The sequence below is a fragment of the Symphalangus syndactylus genome, chromosome 6 (genome assembly GCF_028878055.3).
Source record: "Symphalangus syndactylus isolate Jambi chromosome 6, NHGRI_mSymSyn1-v2.1_pri, whole genome shotgun sequence".
NCBI lineage: Eukaryota > Metazoa > Chordata > Mammalia > Primates > Hylobatidae > Symphalangus > Symphalangus syndactylus.
In genome coordinates, this window is record NC_072428.2 from 9,905,992 (window position 1) to 9,923,403 (window position 17,412).

General features: G+C 44.8%; 1 protein-coding gene and 1 long non-coding RNA gene across 4 annotated transcripts in view; one reads left to right on the forward strand and one right to left on the reverse strand.

The window, feature by feature from the left end:
* The window catches only part of LRP4 (LDL receptor related protein 4), a 60,837-nt gene extending 54,309 nt beyond the window's left edge, over positions 1–6,528 (forward strand). The window contains exons 37-38 of the mRNA XM_055281684.2: positions 672–813; positions 4,078–6,528. Of these exons, the coding sequence (XP_055137659.1) occupies positions 672–813; positions 4,078–4,410 (475 nt within the window). The 3' untranslated portion in view covers positions 4,411–6,528. The remainder of the gene's footprint in view (positions 1–671; positions 814–4,077) is intronic.
* Positions 1–17,412, reverse strand: part of LOC129484163 (uncharacterized) — a 28,257-nt gene that overhangs the window by 10,632 nt on the left and 213 nt on the right. For all 3 annotated transcript variants that reach the window (XR_008658360.2, XR_010121268.1, XR_010121267.1), the window contains exon 2: positions 17,236–17,340. This is a non-coding gene — a long non-coding RNA (uncharacterized lncRNA). The remainder of the gene's footprint in view (positions 1–17,235; positions 17,341–17,412) is intronic.

Genomic DNA, 17,412 nt, shown 5'->3' on the forward strand with positions numbered 1-17,412 from the left:
TAAATCACAGAGGTGGAATTGAAACAGATCTGTCTGACTCTAAAGCTCAGTGCATCAGTTCTCCATTGCTGCATAACACATTACCCGAAAACTTAGTGACTTAAAATGACAACCATTATCTCACAGTTTCTATGGGTCAGAAATCTGGATGCAGCTTAGCTAGGTGCCTCTGCCTCAAGGTGTCTTAGAGACTGCAATCCAGATATCAGCTGGGGTTACAGTCTCATCTCAAGGTTTGACTGGGGAAGGATCCCCTTCCACACTCACTCACATAGTTGTTGGTAGGATTCAGCTCCTCATAGGCTGTTGGCTGGAGGCCTTCCTCATTAGTTTCTTGCCTTGTGGGCCTCTCCATAGGACAACTTACAACATGGCAGGTTGCTTCTCCCAGAGCAAGAGCAAGAGAGAATGAGGGAGGGCAACTCAAGACCAGAACCAGTTTCTTGGTAACCTAATCTAGTAGCCATCACATTTGCATAATCTTTTCATTAGAAGTAAGTCACCAGACCAGTCCACACTCAAGGGGAGGGGATTCTTAAGGGCATGAGTACCAGGAAGTGAGAATCACTGGGATCATCTTAGAGGCTGCCTACCAGACTCAGTTTACAGCTTTCCTAGGTATCACCCCCTTAAAGATCTCGACTAATTTCTCATCACCTTCCCTCCTAAAGACACAAAAAATCCAAGTTCACTGATCCTGGAATGGGGAACCTCACCTACAGCAACCCCTCCTACCGAACATCCACACAGGAAGTGAAGATTGAAGCAATCCCCAAACCAGCCATGTACAACCAGCTGTGCTATAAGAAAGAGGTAAAAATTGAAATTTATATTCAAGGGTCTTTTTGGGGAGGTGTGGGGAGGGATTATACTCCAAATGCCCAAATAATCGTCAGTAAGGGCTGCCGAGTAATCTCATCTACCATTTTGGAAGTTATCGTGAACAGAAGAACTGAATGTCATTTGGGTTTCTGGGAAGTTCTAGAATCTCTGAGGGATTAGTTTGAGGGACCTTACTGACAGCCAGGTTAGAAGGCAGATCTCAGAAGATTTAGGTCTGAAAGCAGTTGCCCTGCCATGAGGTATTTGTCCAAGCTCATAGGCTCTTTCCCTCTAGGAACTGTCATTCCCCTGCAGAAGGCTCTGTGCTTCTGAAACAAGGGAGTTCTCCCAGACAACACCCAAAAAACCGAAGAGCTCCTGGACTCGCCCATTACTAACCTCCAGTCCAAGCTATGGTTGGGAATGGCTTGTTTTTCACTATTCTTCCTCTTATCACAGAAATTTCTCTAGAATTCTGAAGGTTTACCTGCTTTTGCTTTTTTTTTTTTTTTTTTTTTTTGAGGCAGAGTTTCACTCTTGTTGCCAGGCTGGAGTGCAATGGTGCGATCTCAGCTCACTGCAACCTCCACCTCCCAGGTTCAAGCGATTCTCCTGCCTCAGCCTCCCAGGTAACTGGGATTACAGTCATGTGCCACCATGCTTGGCTAATTTTGTATTTTTAGTAGAGACAGGGTTTCTCCACGTTGGCCAGGCTGGTCTCGAACTCCCGACCTCAGGTGATCCGCCCGCCTCGGCCTCCCAAAGTGCTGGGATTACAGGCATGAGCCACCGTGCCCGGCCTGCTTTTTTTTTTTTTTTTTAACTTCTTTGTCACTTCAATGGAAAATTATTTGCTCAATGTGAAGGCATGAAAAATAGTCCCATTTCAATGAGCTGGGTGTGGTGGCTTGTGCCTGTAGTCCCAGCTACACAGGAGGCTGAGGTAGGAGGATCACTTGAGCTCAGGAGTTGGAGTCTGCAGTGAGCTGTGATCATGCCACTACCCTCCAGCCTGGGTGACAATGAGACCCTGTCTCAAAAAAAAAAAAAAAAAAAGTCCCATTTCCACAAGGGAACTATACCTGGTATTTCAGATTTTCCTAATCCAATATAAGCCTTGTTTTTTTCCTAAAATCCTGTAACTCTTCATCAGAAGTTATTCCTTATGAAGATCCTAATCAGTCTACTTCTTTGGCCTATCTAGCAGTCAGAACCTGCTCTCACACCTGCAGGGCTCTCATGTGTAATGAACACATTTCACATAATAATCATGTGCTTTCTGGATCCATGAATTCCCATATTTAAATAGCTTCCACTACTTCTGGTTCAAGTTGGTATTTGAAAAAAAAATTTTAATTAAAATTTTTTTAAAAGCTTCTACTGCAGTCAAAACAGAATGTGCAGGGATGGCTTGTAGTTCTAGGAATGGTAGACCCCTCCCCGATATCTTTGAGAGAAAGACTCTTGAAGATTCTTGAGTTCCTGGAGTATCTGATGCTCCAGAAAAGAACCACGATGAAGGCCACAGGATAGCAATGACAATAGTGTGACCTCTTTCTTCTATTGTGTGTTTCTTCCTCAGCAGCTCTTTCACACCTCTGATAGTCTTTCACCTTTTCTCTTCTGATTTCCTCTTGATTTCAGGTACCTGTTGCTGTGTATTTGTAGAGGGAGTGGTGTTTCCCAAATTGCAAGTGCCATGTCCCCCACCTCTCCCTAACTTACTCAGCGTGTCTCTTGATTAAGGCATTGAGTGGTCTGCATCTTATACTAATTTCATCTTGGAGGGTGTGCTGGGTGAATGGACATCTGTGTGTTTGCTTGTGTGCTATCTATGTCCCACTCTGCATGGCTGAGGGGACTGTCACTCTCAGAGGGCAGGGACATGTTTTATATTGTATGATCTTCAAAGCACCTAGCACAGTCTCCTGCTTAACATAGGGGCTCAGTAAATATCTGTGGAATTGAATTGTTACAAAAATAGAGCCACAGCCACAGTTGCAGAACTCTTGGCAGGAATACTATCCCAGGGACAGAACCCAAGATGCATTTTCTTCTAGCAGTGGTAGTATGTCGGTTGGTATACCCCAGCAGCCAGGAGTGAGGCTGCTCTTTGAAGAAGCCATAAAGGGAGAGGCCTGAGCAGAACTCCAGGCTGTGCCTGAAAGAGTCCCAGGTTTTGCTTGGGAATGGTCCCAGGACTCATGGCAGCAGAGCGAGAGTAACCTCCCGAAAAAGGTTATAAGTTGCAGGACCCCACTCTATTGACGTTTAGGACCCAGATAAGAGGATTTCCTTTTTTTAGTTTTTTTTTCTTTCTTTCTTTCTTTTTTTTTTTTAATGGAATCTTGCTCTGTCACCCAGGCTGGAGTACAGTGGCGTGATCTTGGCTCACTGTAACCTCAGCCTCCGGAGTTCAAGGGATTCTCCTGCCTCAGCCTCCCAAATAGCTGGATTTACAGGCACCCGCCACCAAACCCAGCTGATTTTTGTATTTTTAGTAGAGATGGGGTTTCACCATGTTGGCCAGGCTAGTCTCGAACTCCTGAACTCAAGTGATCTGCCCGCCTGGGCCTCCCAAAGTGCTGGGATTACAGGCGTAAGCCACCACGCCCAGCCAGATAAGAGGATTTTCTAGAGTCCCCCGTCTTACCTCCTGAGTTTTCTCCTTAACAAAATTAGAAAAAAGAGATACAAACTAGCACCTGAAGTGGCTTAAAATCCTGAATAAATGTACATTTAATTGCTCTTGCCAATTGCTTTTGATGATTTATATCAGCATGATGTCCCATTAATAAACCACAGTAACAGTGTAACATAGCTAACATGTTATAATGCATCTTGTGTCAAGCACCCTGATAACTGCATTCCATGTATCATCTCATTTAACGTGACAGCAGTTGGTTGTGAGGTGTGGATACTGTTACTCTCCTCACACTGCAGAGTTTTAGAGACTGAGTTTTAGAAGTGTAAAATAATTTGCCTAAGGTGACAAAGCCAGTGAGTGGCTGCTGCAGGACCGGAAGCCATGGTTTTCCCTCCTCCTGTATGATAATAGTAATAATCATCACAGCTGCCTCTCCCCTTTTAGGCTAGGCCTCATACATTTGCCCTAATCACATTTCCCCATTTGTTTGTGGGATTTTTGTGCGCTTCACTCCTACTCTTACCCCATCCACTTCCTTTTTCAGTTTACCATAGGATCCTTTGTAGAAGGCCAACTGACTGACCATATCTGCCCACTCTCCACCCTAGGGAGGGCCTGACCATAACTACACCAAGGAGAAGATCAAGATCGTAGAGGGAATCTGCCTCCTGTCTGGGGATGACGCTGAGTGGGATGACCTCAAGCAACTGCGAAGCTCACGGGGGGGCCTCCTCCGGGATCATGTATGCATGAAGACAGACACAGTGTCCATCCAGGCCAGTTCTGGCTCCCTGGATGACACAGAGACGGAGCAGCTGTTACAGGAAGAGCAGTCTGAGTGTAGCAGCGTCCATACTGCAGCCACTCCAGAAAGACGAGGCTCTCTGCCAGACACGGGCTGGAAACATGAACGCAAGCTCTCCTCAGAGAGCCAGGTCTAAATGCCCACGTCCTCTTCCCCGCCTGCCTGTTCCTTCTCCTTTATGGACGTCTAGTCCTTGTGCTCGCTTACACCGCAGGCCCCCCTTCTGTGTGCTCGTCCTCCTCCTCCTCCCACCCCATAACTGTTCCTAAGCCCTTTCTGGAGCTGTTTACCACCTGAGTCCATAACTACCTGTGCACAAGAAATGATGGCACATCACAAGAATTTAGACCTGGATTTTACCATGAACCTCACATCTTGTACTCCGTCCTGGGCCCCATGAAACTGCTTATTCATGATTCCTCGCCAGCGTAGAGCTCCACCTCCCCTTCCCCTGGTACTCTCAGTGCCTGCTTCTCAGTGCTGATGCAACTGATGACCCAGGACTGCACTCTGCCCCATCACAGCCAGCATGACTGCTTCTCTGAGAGAACTTGCCCATCAGGGGCTGGGACAAGGGGGTGTGGGTAAAGACAGGAATGAAGGATAGAGGCTGAGAGAAGAAGGAAGAGTCAGCCCAGCAGGTATGGGCATCTGAGAAACCTCCAGCCTCAAGTGTGTTGGTAACATGAAAAAGCTTTGGGGGGTAGTTGGATCTGGGTGTCTGGTCCATTGCTGGCAGTGGACATTATTCTTGCTCTAAGAGTCACTGCCTTTTCAGCAGCAGATACTGGTGAGATGGGGGTGGCTCAAGCTGTTCTTCCTCCTGCTAGAATGTCTGGAGCTGTTTCTACATTCAGATAACTGGGGCCCCTATCACGAGGCTACTGGCTAATAGGAATTCCCTCCTGATGCCACCACTGGCCAGTACCTTTCCTAAGTCTTTGCTCAAAGTAACCAGGTTGTGAGCCAGTGGCTTGAGTGAATGTTAGGCCTTGGGGGCTGAGTCTCTGAAAAGTCTAAGAAGCTCTGCCTAGACCAAACATGGTATACCACCTGAACCCTCTCTCCCTCATTCCCTGGGATTCTGGGGAAGAGACCTAGAAACAAGCTTTCAAAGAAAAACCAGAAGTTGTCATAAATGGTCAGTAAGAATGATCCGGTTGGACACTTGGGAAACCCAGGGCCTAAAGAGAAGTATCCATGAGGGTCGAACTTCCTGTTGAACTTCCTGTGTTCTTTCTCCAGTGCTCAGGGATCTAAGTTAGTGGACAGTGAGCCTGTGGCTATGGGGTGGTGGCGTTCCTCTTCCAGCTGTCTCCTCAGCTAAGGGGCTTAGTTTCCGTGTGGAATTCCATCACTTGGTTCATGCTCATTCACATAAAGGGCATGTGTCTCAGCCTAGTATCAGGGAAACTGAGACTTATTTTTGCCCTAAAACATCTCCCTAGCTGTTCTTCCTGGGGTTTGTTTGTTTTTTTTGCCTAATTTGCTTTTTCTGACCAAGCCTTGTGGCACCAGCATCTCCAAAGTCCTGTGGTGGGAGGGCCGGATAAATAAAGATACAAAGAGGTGGGCAAGGAGTAGGAAGGTAGAGAGCACCACTGATGAGGCCCTCCTAGCCCCTAGCAGACCCAGACCTCTTCTCCCCCAGGAATTAGAAGTGGCAGGAGAGAACAACAGGGGCTGGGAATGGAGGGGAGAATTTCTAGGGGAAGTTTCCTGAGTTGAAACTTCTCCTGTGGTTACTGGTATTGAGAAATCAGCTACCAAACATGGGTGAAAAAGGACAAGATCAATTCTTTTCTAGTCAGTTCTGAGACTGCTAGAGAGAGATACCAGGCCCTTAGCCTTACTCTCAGTAGCGTCAGCCCCAGTTCTGAGCCTCCCCACGTGACACTTGACAAAGCAGTAAAGGAGGGAGCACTTTGGGTCCTTAGACTCATGTCTGGGGAGGAAGAGCAAGTAGAAAAGTGGCATTTTCTTGATTGGAAAGGGGGAAGGATCTTATTGCACTTGGGCTGTTCAGAATGTAGAAAGGACATATTTGAGGAAGTATCTATTTGAGCACTGATTTACTCTGTAAAAAGCAAAATCTCTCTGTCCTAAACTAATGGAAGCGATTCTCCCACGCTCATGTGTAATGGTTTTAACGTTACTCACTGGAGAGATTGGACTTTCTGGAGTTATTTAACCACTATGTTCAGTATTTTAGGACTTTATGATAATTTAATATAAATTTAGCTTTTCTTAATCACCTTGCCTGGCTTGGAGTCATGACTAATCCTGCACCTGCTCTGTCTGGCAGACCCATGTTGTGGAAAACCTCCTTACAGACATCACTTCTAAGTCCTTTGTGGATGTGGGGACAGTGAAGAGCAATAAAGAGTGTGAGGTTCCTGCTGGAGTTTTCAGCTCATCTGGAGAAGACAGGTTGAGGCCAGAGTTCCTTGACTGATGAAACCTTTATTTCCTCTGAAAGAGGAATGGTAGATGGCTTTCCTCTTGAGTGCCAACTCTGACTGGTTGGTAGTGGCTGCCTGAGGGCCTGTTCGCACCCAATGGGAAGAATGTCATATGGCTAGTGCCATCTCTTCTGTGCACTGGAAGGAAATGTCATGGCATGTATACCATGTATCTTCTATTTCTGTTCTAGGTCTTTGTTACAGAACTTTACTTTGCCTTGCAGTGATGGTCATTGGCAAGACTATCTCATGTAGTAAGAAAAGTACTGGAGCTGGGGACATGGAGGGCTAATTCCAGTCCCAGATCTGCCACTAGCTCTGTTTGATCTTAGTCAACTTTCATAGTTAGTCTGAGAGTGGATCAAATTATCACTAGGATTTCATTTATTTTTAAAAGCTGTCTTTTCATAGCTCATCCACTACTTCTCAAGGCTAGAACAAGGAGCTAGGGATCCCTTCTCAGGTTCTCTGGATGTGATATCCCTCAGTGAAAACTGGGAATCATGTTAGTCTCAATGCCCGATGTAGAATTTCATGTCAAGTCTCAATAGTTGATTTTCTAAACCACGCACCATCTATAGGATAATATCCCCATTCATTCATTCATTCATTCATTCATCTGCTATGGGCTAGGCACTGCCCATGCCTAAACAAAGACATAATCTTACAGAGCTCAGAGTCTAGCAACACCATTACCACCACCATCCCAAAAAAAGAAAAAAAATGAAAGCAAGAAAGACTGAAGCTTCTTGTATTTAAGTGACCAGAGATCTGAGTATAAGCTACAGTGTATAATTTTTCTAACTGTAGTAAGGAGTAGGTGTGCCAGAACAAAAACAAGTAGAATAGCCCAAGGATAACCATCCCTCTAACCCCCACTGTTCTCTTTGGGAGGGAAAAAAAAAAAAAAGCAGAAAAGGAGGACATTTTGGGATAAAACAAAGGTTGGGAATTCCTTGTCTAGTTCTCTGGATATAAAATCTGAAACTAGGGTCAGGCACAGTGGCTACACCAAAGTAATCTCACCACTTTGGGAGGCCAAGACAGAAGTAAGGAGTATTGCTTGAGGCCTGGAGTTCAAGATCAGCCTGGGCAACATGACAAGACCCTATCTCTACAAAAAAATTTAAAAATATTAGTCAGGTGTGGTAGCTCATGCCTGTAGTCCCAGCTGCTTGGGAGGCTGAGGCAGGAGGATCGCTTGAGCCCAGGAGTTCAAGGTTACAGTGAGCTATGATCACGCCACTGCATTCCAGCCTGGGTAACAGAGCAAAACCTTGTCACTAAAAAAACAAAACAAAAAAACCCTGAAACTGATAAGTGAGCAGATGGTGGGTCAAGTTCTAACAAACTGGCCATATTTTTGCAAACTCACTCAAAATACAGTCACGGTCTGTCTATGGTGTATGAACAAACTGTGGAATCTAAAATGAAAGGATCTCTGGCCCGTAGAAAGGACTCTATGGCATAAACTGAAGCTCTCACCAAACGTAGGCCTAAAGAAAACACAAATTCAATGCATAGGAACTCAGAGGCATTATCTACAAAAGCTGAGGGTGCATAGGTTTCTAAATGGGTTCTAAGAGGGTTCTAAAAGGACCCAGTAATGCAGTGATATCCAAGGTTATCCAGAGTCTCACTCTGTCGCCCAGGCTGGAGTGCAGTGGCACGATCTCCTGCCTCAGCCTCCTGCGTAGCTGGGACTACAGGTGCCCGCTGCCACGCCCGGCTAATTTTTTGTATTTTTAGTAGAGACAGGGTTTCACCATGTTAGCCAGGATGGTCTCAATCTCCTGACCTTGTGATCCGCCCGCCTCGGCCTCCCAAAGTGCTGGGATTACAGGCGTGAGCCACCGCGCCCGGCCCTAAGTTCTCTGATTTCTATTTATGGACATAATGATAAAAGAAATGTGGCTGAGTCCTTTTTATGGCTACGAAACAGTCTGTAATATATCTTTTCTTCAAATGTGAAGATGAGTCAACTGATTCACTTAATAGGATGTGTGTTTTGGGATGTTTTAGGCAGTCTTTGTTTTGAAACATTCCCTTATCTGCCCACTTATTTTCTCTCCACACCATTCTCCCATTAACCAGCTGGAGAGGCTAGCAGAGCTCAGCATAGGGAATAGAGTTTGATGTCCAGTCAAAGCTCCAACTCATAACTTTGGTCTCCTTGACATGGTGTTAAAACAGACCCAGACAGCCTAATTAAGGGTCATAGTTTAAACCCAAGGCTAAGTTAGCCCCAAGCTACACAATCTGCTTATTTCATTTTATAAGACATAAAGAGCCAAGAACTTTCACATATCTTGCCCTTCCTGATGGTTTTCCCTCCAGGCCTTAAAAGCCTGTTGATAGTCTTCTAATGAGGTCCCTATCTCTCCCTTCTCCCTCCTTCCTCTTTGGTGGCGCTGATGCTTCTCTGGTCAAAGTTCTTGGACAGCCTACATTTTGGGGGCTGTAGAAAATGAATATGAGAAAAAAAACAAAGGCTATTCATTCCTTCATTCAACCAGCACCTACTAAATGCAATCAAGTGTAAGCCAGGGTAGGCTTTGCAATCCTGGAAGACAGTTAAGGCACTAAAACCCACAGCCACTTGAAATCTGTATTAATGTCACAACTGCTATCTCCAGGGAAATAATGCAGAGGGCACCTGCATTGAAAGTTGAAGGAAGCTCATCACTGAAGCTGCTCCTTTTAGGCTGGAAATATGGATACGTATCCCATGGTAGGGAGGGATGATTCAGCCAGAATTCAGCTTGTGATTACAAAAGAATGAGCACTGTCCCAACCCTGACAGGCTTTTCAGAAATGCCCAGCACAGTTATTCCGCAGCCATAGTATTTGACATTTGTTTCCTGTTTCCCGTTGCAAAAATATAGCGTTCACTTTTATCTCTAATGCCCACAAGGGTTTCGCTGCCCTCAGAGGGCGGTATGTTCATAAATATACTCCTTATGTAAAAGGACTACTGAGAAGACCCTGGAATAAAAGCACACGTAACTCCAATAAACACACAGATAAATGCTATTGGATGATAATCCTAGATAGCAAAAGATGACTGGGCAAACATTTATTGAATACCTACTATGGGCAAGGTACTGTATAAGATTTCTACAAGGCCTTGTGGGATCTGACAGTCCTCGCCCCCCACTGTTATAAGATTTCTACTACTACCCCCCTACTGCATCCTACTCTGGGCCAGTGATACTAGCCTCTGTCTTCCTCAAAAACATAAGGCCTTTGCGCGGCTGTTGGCTCTTGCTGGCACTTTCTTCCCCTAGATAAACTCATGGCTAACTCATTTGCCTTTCAGTCTTTGCTCAAATGTAATCTCAGTGAAACCTACCCTGACCACCCTTTCATATATAAATATTTTGTTGTTGTTTTTGTTTTTTTGTTTTGAGATGGAGTCTTGCTCTGTTGCCCAGGCTGGAGGGCAATCGCGCCATCTAGGCTCACTGCACCTTCTGCCTCCCGGGTTCAAGAGATTATCCTGCCTCAGCCTCCCGAGCAGCTGGGATTACAGGCATCTGCCACCATGCCTGGCTAATTTTTGTATTTTTAGTAGAGATAGGGTTTCACCGTGTTGGCCAGGCTAGTCTCGAACTCCTGACCTCAGGTGATCCACCTGCCTCGGCCTCTCAAAGTGCTGGGATTACAGGCATGAGTCACTGCCCCGGCCTCCTTTTATATCCATATACTTATATTATAGTCAGCTGGGTGTGGTGGCTCATACCTGTAATCCCAGCACTTTGGGAGGCTGATGCAGGAGAATTGCTTCAGTCCATGGGTTTGAGATCATCTTGGATAACATAATGAGACCCTGTGTCTCTACAAAAAAAAAAAAAAAAAAAAAAAAAGGTGTTTTCATGCATGCCTATAGTCTCAGCTACTTGAGAGGCTGAACTGGGACAATCACTTGAGCCTAGGAGGTCAAGGCTGCAGTTGAGCTGTGATCACGCCACTGCACTCCAGCCTGGGTGACAGAGCAAGACCCTGTCTCGAAACAAAAAAACAACAAAAAAAAAACAAAAAAACAACAACAACAAAAAGAAAACACAGCCTTTCCCTTGAAATATAAAAATCCTAGAAGAAAACCTAGGAAATACCCTTCTCGATATCAGCTTTGGCAAAGAATTTATGGCTAAGTCGTCAAAAGCAAATGCAACAAAAACAAAAATTGATAGATGGATAAATGGGACCTACTAAAAGTAGAGAGCTTCTGCACAGCAAGAGAAACTATCAAGGGAGTAATAGACAAGCTACAGAATGGGAGAAAATATTTGCAAGCTATGCATCCAACAAAGGTCTAATATCCAGAATCTATAAAGAACTTAAATCAACAAGTGAAAAACAACCCCATTAAAAAGTGGGCAAGCTGGGTGCAGTGGCTCATGCCTGTAATCCCAGCACTTTGGGAGGCTGAGGTGGGTGGATCACTTGAGGTCAGGAGTTCGAGACCAGCCTGACCAACATGGCGAAACCCCATCTCTACTAAAAATACAAAAATTAGCCAAGCATGGTGGTGGGTGTCTGTAATCCCAACTACTTGGGAGGCTGAGGCAGGAGAACCTGGGAGGCACAGGTTGCAGTGAGCTGAGATTGTGCCATTGCACTCCAGCCTGGGCAACAGAGTGAGACTCTGTCTCTAAATAAATAAATAGTGGGCAAAGGACATGAACAAACACTTTCAAAAGAGATACAAGTGACCAATAAACATACGAAGAAATGCTCATCATCACTAATCATCAGAGAAATGCAAATCAAAACCACGAGATACCACCTTATATGAGTCAGAGTGGCTTTTGTTAAAAAGTAAAAATTTAATAGATGCTAGCAAGGCTACAGAGGAAAGGGGACACTTGTACACTGTGGTGGGAATGGAAATTAATTCAGCTACTGTGGAAAGCAGTTTGGAGATTTTTCAAAGAACTAAGAGTTGAACTACTGCTCGACCCAGTAATCCTATTACTGGGTATATACTCAAAGGAAAATAAATCATTCTACCAAAAGGACACATGTACCCATATATTCATTGCAGCACTATTCACAATAGCAAAAACATGGAATCAACCCTTGTGCCCATCAATGGTGGATTAAAGAAATGTGGTACATATACCATGTAATACTATGCAGCCATAAAAAAGAATGAAATAATGTCCTTAGCAGCAGCCTGGATGCAGCTGGAGGCCATTATCCTAAACAAACTAATGCAGAAACAGATAACCAAACATTGCATGCTCTCACTTAGAAATAGGAGCTAAACATTGGGTACACATGGACATAAAGAAGGGAACGATAGACACTTAGGACTACTAGAGATGGGAGAGTGGGAAAGGAGCAAGTGTGGGAGTTCAGTCAGGCTGGTGGGAAAAATTTTAAGATGGAGTTATAAAATATAGATATAAATCTTCTTGGCCAGAAAGTATTGCAAAAGTCTCAGGATAGGGTTATGGCTGAAAGTGGCCTAATCCTTACCTTGAGTAAATAGCTTAAAGTAGATACAAAGGAATGTAGAGTAGTTTATCTGAATAGCTTGTTTACTCACGTGGTCTTAAGACCAATCTTTGATCAACCGCGGGTGCATAACCGAGGGGGATCGGGGCGGGGTTGTTGGCAACCAGGTCAATTACCCTCTAGTGGTGTTACTCAAAACCTTTGTCATTTAATCTATACAGAATAAATGCAAGCTTCACTGGCTGATGGGGCCGGCTGCTACTCTTTACAGCACCTTCCTTGGTGTCTGTGAGGAGCTCAGACCCTTAGCCGGACTGACAGGCAGAATATCTGTGTTAGTGTACGTTAGTCATCTGCTGTTGGGTCAAGGTCTGTGGGACAGACCCCCGCAAGCAAGGACTGATAAACTACTGTTAGGTACTATGCTCACTACCTAAATTCAATCATACCCCAAACCTCAGCATCACACAATATACCTTTATCACAAATCTGTACATGTACCCTTGATTCTAAAATAGAAGTTGAAAAATAAAATAAAATTACAGTCTTTCCAACCCCACTTCCCTATCCCTTTACCCAGTTTTATTCTTTTTATTTTCCCACTGGACATATTGTCTAATAACATACTATATAATTTATTTATGTGTTGATTGTCTATGTTTCCTCACTATAGTGTGAGCACCACAAAGGGAGGAAATTTTGGGGAGTCTATTTTGTCTACTGATCATTGCAGTGCCTAGAAGAGTCCTTCCACATAATAGGTGCTGATAAATATTTGTTGAATGAATCAGACATCTAATACTCATCTTAAAGTAGGGCTGCACCTAAGTCATCCAAGACAAAAAGGGATTTTGTCATCTTGTTCTAAGACTTTCCAGGACCCAGACTGCACACATCCTTTATTAAGCCAATTCCCGATTACCATCACACCCTCTCCTTAAATGTAATCTTCAGTTTATTTCTGGTAATATTTAAATAAAGTAAATGTGCCAATGACCAATGACTGAAGAAAACTATTTCTGTATATCCTCACCAATTTATCCAAGGTTACCATGACCATATTGCTTTCATTCCTTTCTTCTTCTCCTACATGTGGATCTGTCTTCATTGGCCAGCCTTTCACTCTCTCCAATCCCCCCATCTGTGGTCTCATTCACTCTATCAATGTGATTCCCAAATCTATATCATTGATTCTGCATCTATTCTTCCAGCTTCCATTGTGTATTTTCTAGGCCTACTCAGATGATTCCATTAGAATGCCTCATTGGTATCTAAAAGTAAACAGGTTGCAATTTAAATGCCTCACCTTCCCCTTGAGACCGGCTTCTCCTGACTTCCTACTTCCGTTGGGCAATCAAATCCTGGAATTCTCTTTGACTCACCTCCCTAAATGGGACCCACCCTTGCCTTTGCACCTAATCTAGTCAGTTGCCACATCTTTCATTCTTTCTTGAATCTGCTCTCATCCTCTCCACTGCTAACACCTCATATCAGACTCCTAGCTGGGTTCCCAACTCTAAACCATTTTAGACAATCAAGCTAATTAATTTTCCTAAAGTACAACTCTGATTTTGCCACTTTCTTGCTCAGGAACCTTTAATAGCCCCCCATTATCTACTTAATAAAGTACCAATTCCGTACCCTGGATTCAAGATCCTTTAGGGATCGTTCCTGGCCGGGCACGGTGGCTCACATGTATAATCCCAGCACTTTGGGAGGCTGAGGCGGGCGGATTGCCTGAGCTCAGGAGTTTGTGACCAGCCTGGGCAACAAGGTGAAACCCCGTCTCTGCTAAAATACAAAAAAATCAGCTAGGCACGGCGGCTTGCGCCTGTAGTCCCAACTACTTGGGAGTCTGAGGCAGGAGAATTGCTTGAACTGGGGAGGTGGAGGTTGCAGTGAGCTGAGATCACGCCACTGCACTCCAGCCTGGGCGACAGGTGAGACTCTGTCTCAAGAGAAAAAAAAAAAAAAGAATTGTTCCTAACGTTCTGTGTCAATCTTGTGTTCCACTACTTCCCAACATAATTTCAGTCCTAAAATCAACCCCACATGTTCAGTCCATACATACGATGCACTTTCTTGTTTCTGTGCTCTGACTCACACTTTCCCCACTACTCTCTGCTCCTTCTATGAAAGAAAAAAGAAACACACCACGTCAATGGCAAAAATTCATCCCACTCCTATTAAGTTTCTTATAATTCCAGGAATGTTCTAACCATTTTCAGGCATGCCCTCAAACACACATACATTTATAACCATATATAATAATATCATTCCACAAGTTCTGCAACTTGCCTTTTTTTCAATTAATAAAATTTGTGCATGTTTCTGTTCCAGCACATAGATTAACCACATTCTTTTTAACAGTTTCATAGTGTTCTATTGAATGGATATGTCATAATTTATGTAAAAGGTTCCCTGTTGATGAACATGTAATTTCCAGATTTTTTATTTTTATTTTTTTTAGAGACAGGGTCTCACCCTGTCACGCAGGCTGGAGTACAGTGGCGTGATCATAGCTCACTGCAGCCTTGACCTCCCACATTCCAGCAATCCTCCACCTCAGCCTCCCAAAGCACTGGGATTACAGGCATGAGCCACCATGCCTGGCCTCCAGATTATTTTATTTTATTTTATTTTATTTTTTTATTTTTTGAGACGGAGTCTCGCTCTGTCTCCCAGGCTGGAGTGCAGTGGTGCGATCTCGGCTCACTGCAAGCTCCGCCTCCCGGGTTCACGCCATTCTCCTGCCTCAGCCTCTCCAAGTAGCTGGGACTACAGGCGCCCGCCACCACGCCCGGCTAATTTTTTTTTTGTATTTTTAGTAGAGACAGAGTTTCACCGTGGTCTCGATCTCCTGACCTTGTGATCCGCCCGCCTCAGCCTCCCAAAGTGCTGGGATTACAAGTGTGAGCCACCACGCCCGGCCTTTTATTTTATTTTATTTTATTTTTTTATCTTAAGCAGTGCTGGCTGGGCACAGTGGCTCACGGCTATAATCCCAACAGTTTGGGAGGCCGAGGCGGGTGGATCACTTGAGGTCAGGAGTTCAAGACCAGCCTGGCCAACAGGTGGAACCCTGTCTCTACCTAAATTACAAAATATTAGCTGGGCTTGGTGGCACATGCCTGTAATCCCAGCTACTTGGGAGGCTGAGATAGGAGAATTGCTTGATCCTGGGAGGTGGAGGTTGCAGTGAGCTGAGATGGTGCCATTGCACTCCAGCCTGGGCGAGAGAGCAAGGGCCGGGCACGGTGGCTCACACCTGTAATCTCTGCATTTTGGGAGTCTGAGGCAGGCGGATCACCTGAAGTCAGGAGTTTGAGACCAGCCTGACTAACATGGTGAAACCCCATCTCTATTAAAAATACAAAAAAAAAAATAATTAGCCGGGCGTGGTGGCAGGTGCCTGTAATCTCAGCTACTTGGGAGGCTGAGACAGGAGAATTGCTTGAACCTGGGAGGCAGAGGTTGCAGTGAGCCGAGATCACGTCATTGCACTACAGCCCGGGCGACATGAGAGAGTCTCTGTCCAAAAAAAAAAAAAGGCCGGGCGCAGTGGCTCACGCCTGTAATCCCAGCACTTTGGGAGGCCCAGGCGGGCAGATCACGAGGTCAGCAGATCAAGACCATCCTGGCTAACACGGTGCAACTCCGTCTCTACTAAAACTACAAAAAATTAGCCGGGTGTGATGGCACACGCCTGTAGTCGCAGCTACTCGGGAGGCTGAGGCAGGAGTATCGCTTTAACACAGGAGGCGGAGGTTGCAGTGAGCTGAGATCGCGCCACTGCACTCCAGCCTGGGCGACAGAGCGAGACTGTCTCAAAAAAAAAAAAGCAGTATTGCATTAAACATCCTTGTACATTTTTCTTTGCATACTTACACAGATCTGTAGGATAAATTCCTCATAGTGGATTACTGGGCCAGAACTAGATTATGTACATTTTAGTAACTATCAAATTGTCCTCCTAAAGGTTTGTACCAATTATACTCTTACCAATAGTGACTTTGAGTGTCCGTTTTTCCAAATCTCTTTATATTTTTAAAAACAGAGATGGGGCTGGGCGCGGTGGCTCACGCTTGTAATCCCAGCACTTTGGGAGGCCGAGGTGGGCGGATCACGAGGTCAGGAGATCGAGACCATGGTGAAACCCCGTCTCTACTAAAAATACAAAAAATTAGCCGGGCGCGGTGGCGGGCGCCTGTAGTCCCAGCTACTTGGAGAGGCTGAGGCAGGAGAATGGCGTGAACCCGGGAGGCGGAGCTTGCAGTGAGCCGAGATCGCGCCACTGCACTCCAGCCTGGGCGACAGAGCGAGACTCCGTCTCAAAAAAAAAAAAAACAGAGATGGGGTCTTGCTATGTTGCCGAGGTTGGTCTTGAACTCCTGGCCTCAAGCAATCCTCCTGCCTCAGCCTCCCAAAGTGCTAGGATTACAGGAATAAGCCATTGCACCCAGCCTGTTTTTCCAAATCTTGACCAACCAAAGATTGTTGAACTTTTTCGTCTCTGCCAACTTGACAATTAAAAAACATGTAATTGTTTCATTTACTTTTATCCATCCCCTCTCCATCTTTTAGTCTGTTGGGAATCTACACATTCTTTAAATCCTAGGTTAAAAACTCATCTTCTTCACAGATCCTCCCCCATCAAATTTCTCCTGTCTCTAAGCATTTATAGCTTTTCATTTATACAGTTATTACACTGCTTTGAATTTTAGTGACTAGTCTGTATGTTATATTCCTCTAACCACTGTAGATTTCAAATTCCTTGGAAGTAAGGACCTGAACTCATTCACAGAAACACTGAAGGTAGAGCTAAGCTAGAATTCTGGAGATCATGTTAACCAAGCCTCTCATTTTTATAAGGGAATATTAAGCATTTGCAGGACGCGTTACAGTTCACAAAGGCTTTTCTCAGACATTCTATTAGTTATATTAACTCCTCCCATCAAATTGTAAGGGAAACATCGTTATCCCATTTTACAGATAAGGAAACAACTCCAGAAAATTTACTGAGAAAAGTGATTTACTCAGAACAGGTCCAAGGTCAGAATCCAGCGTCCTGGCTTCATTCGCTGTTACTCCCACGTCTCAGCTGCCTCTGGTTTCCCTCACAGCACTTAGCTTCACAATCTCTAGGGAACGAAATGACAAAAAAAATTGTCAGGTGTTGACAGCAGCCTGAACATCTGTAATTAAATAAAGCA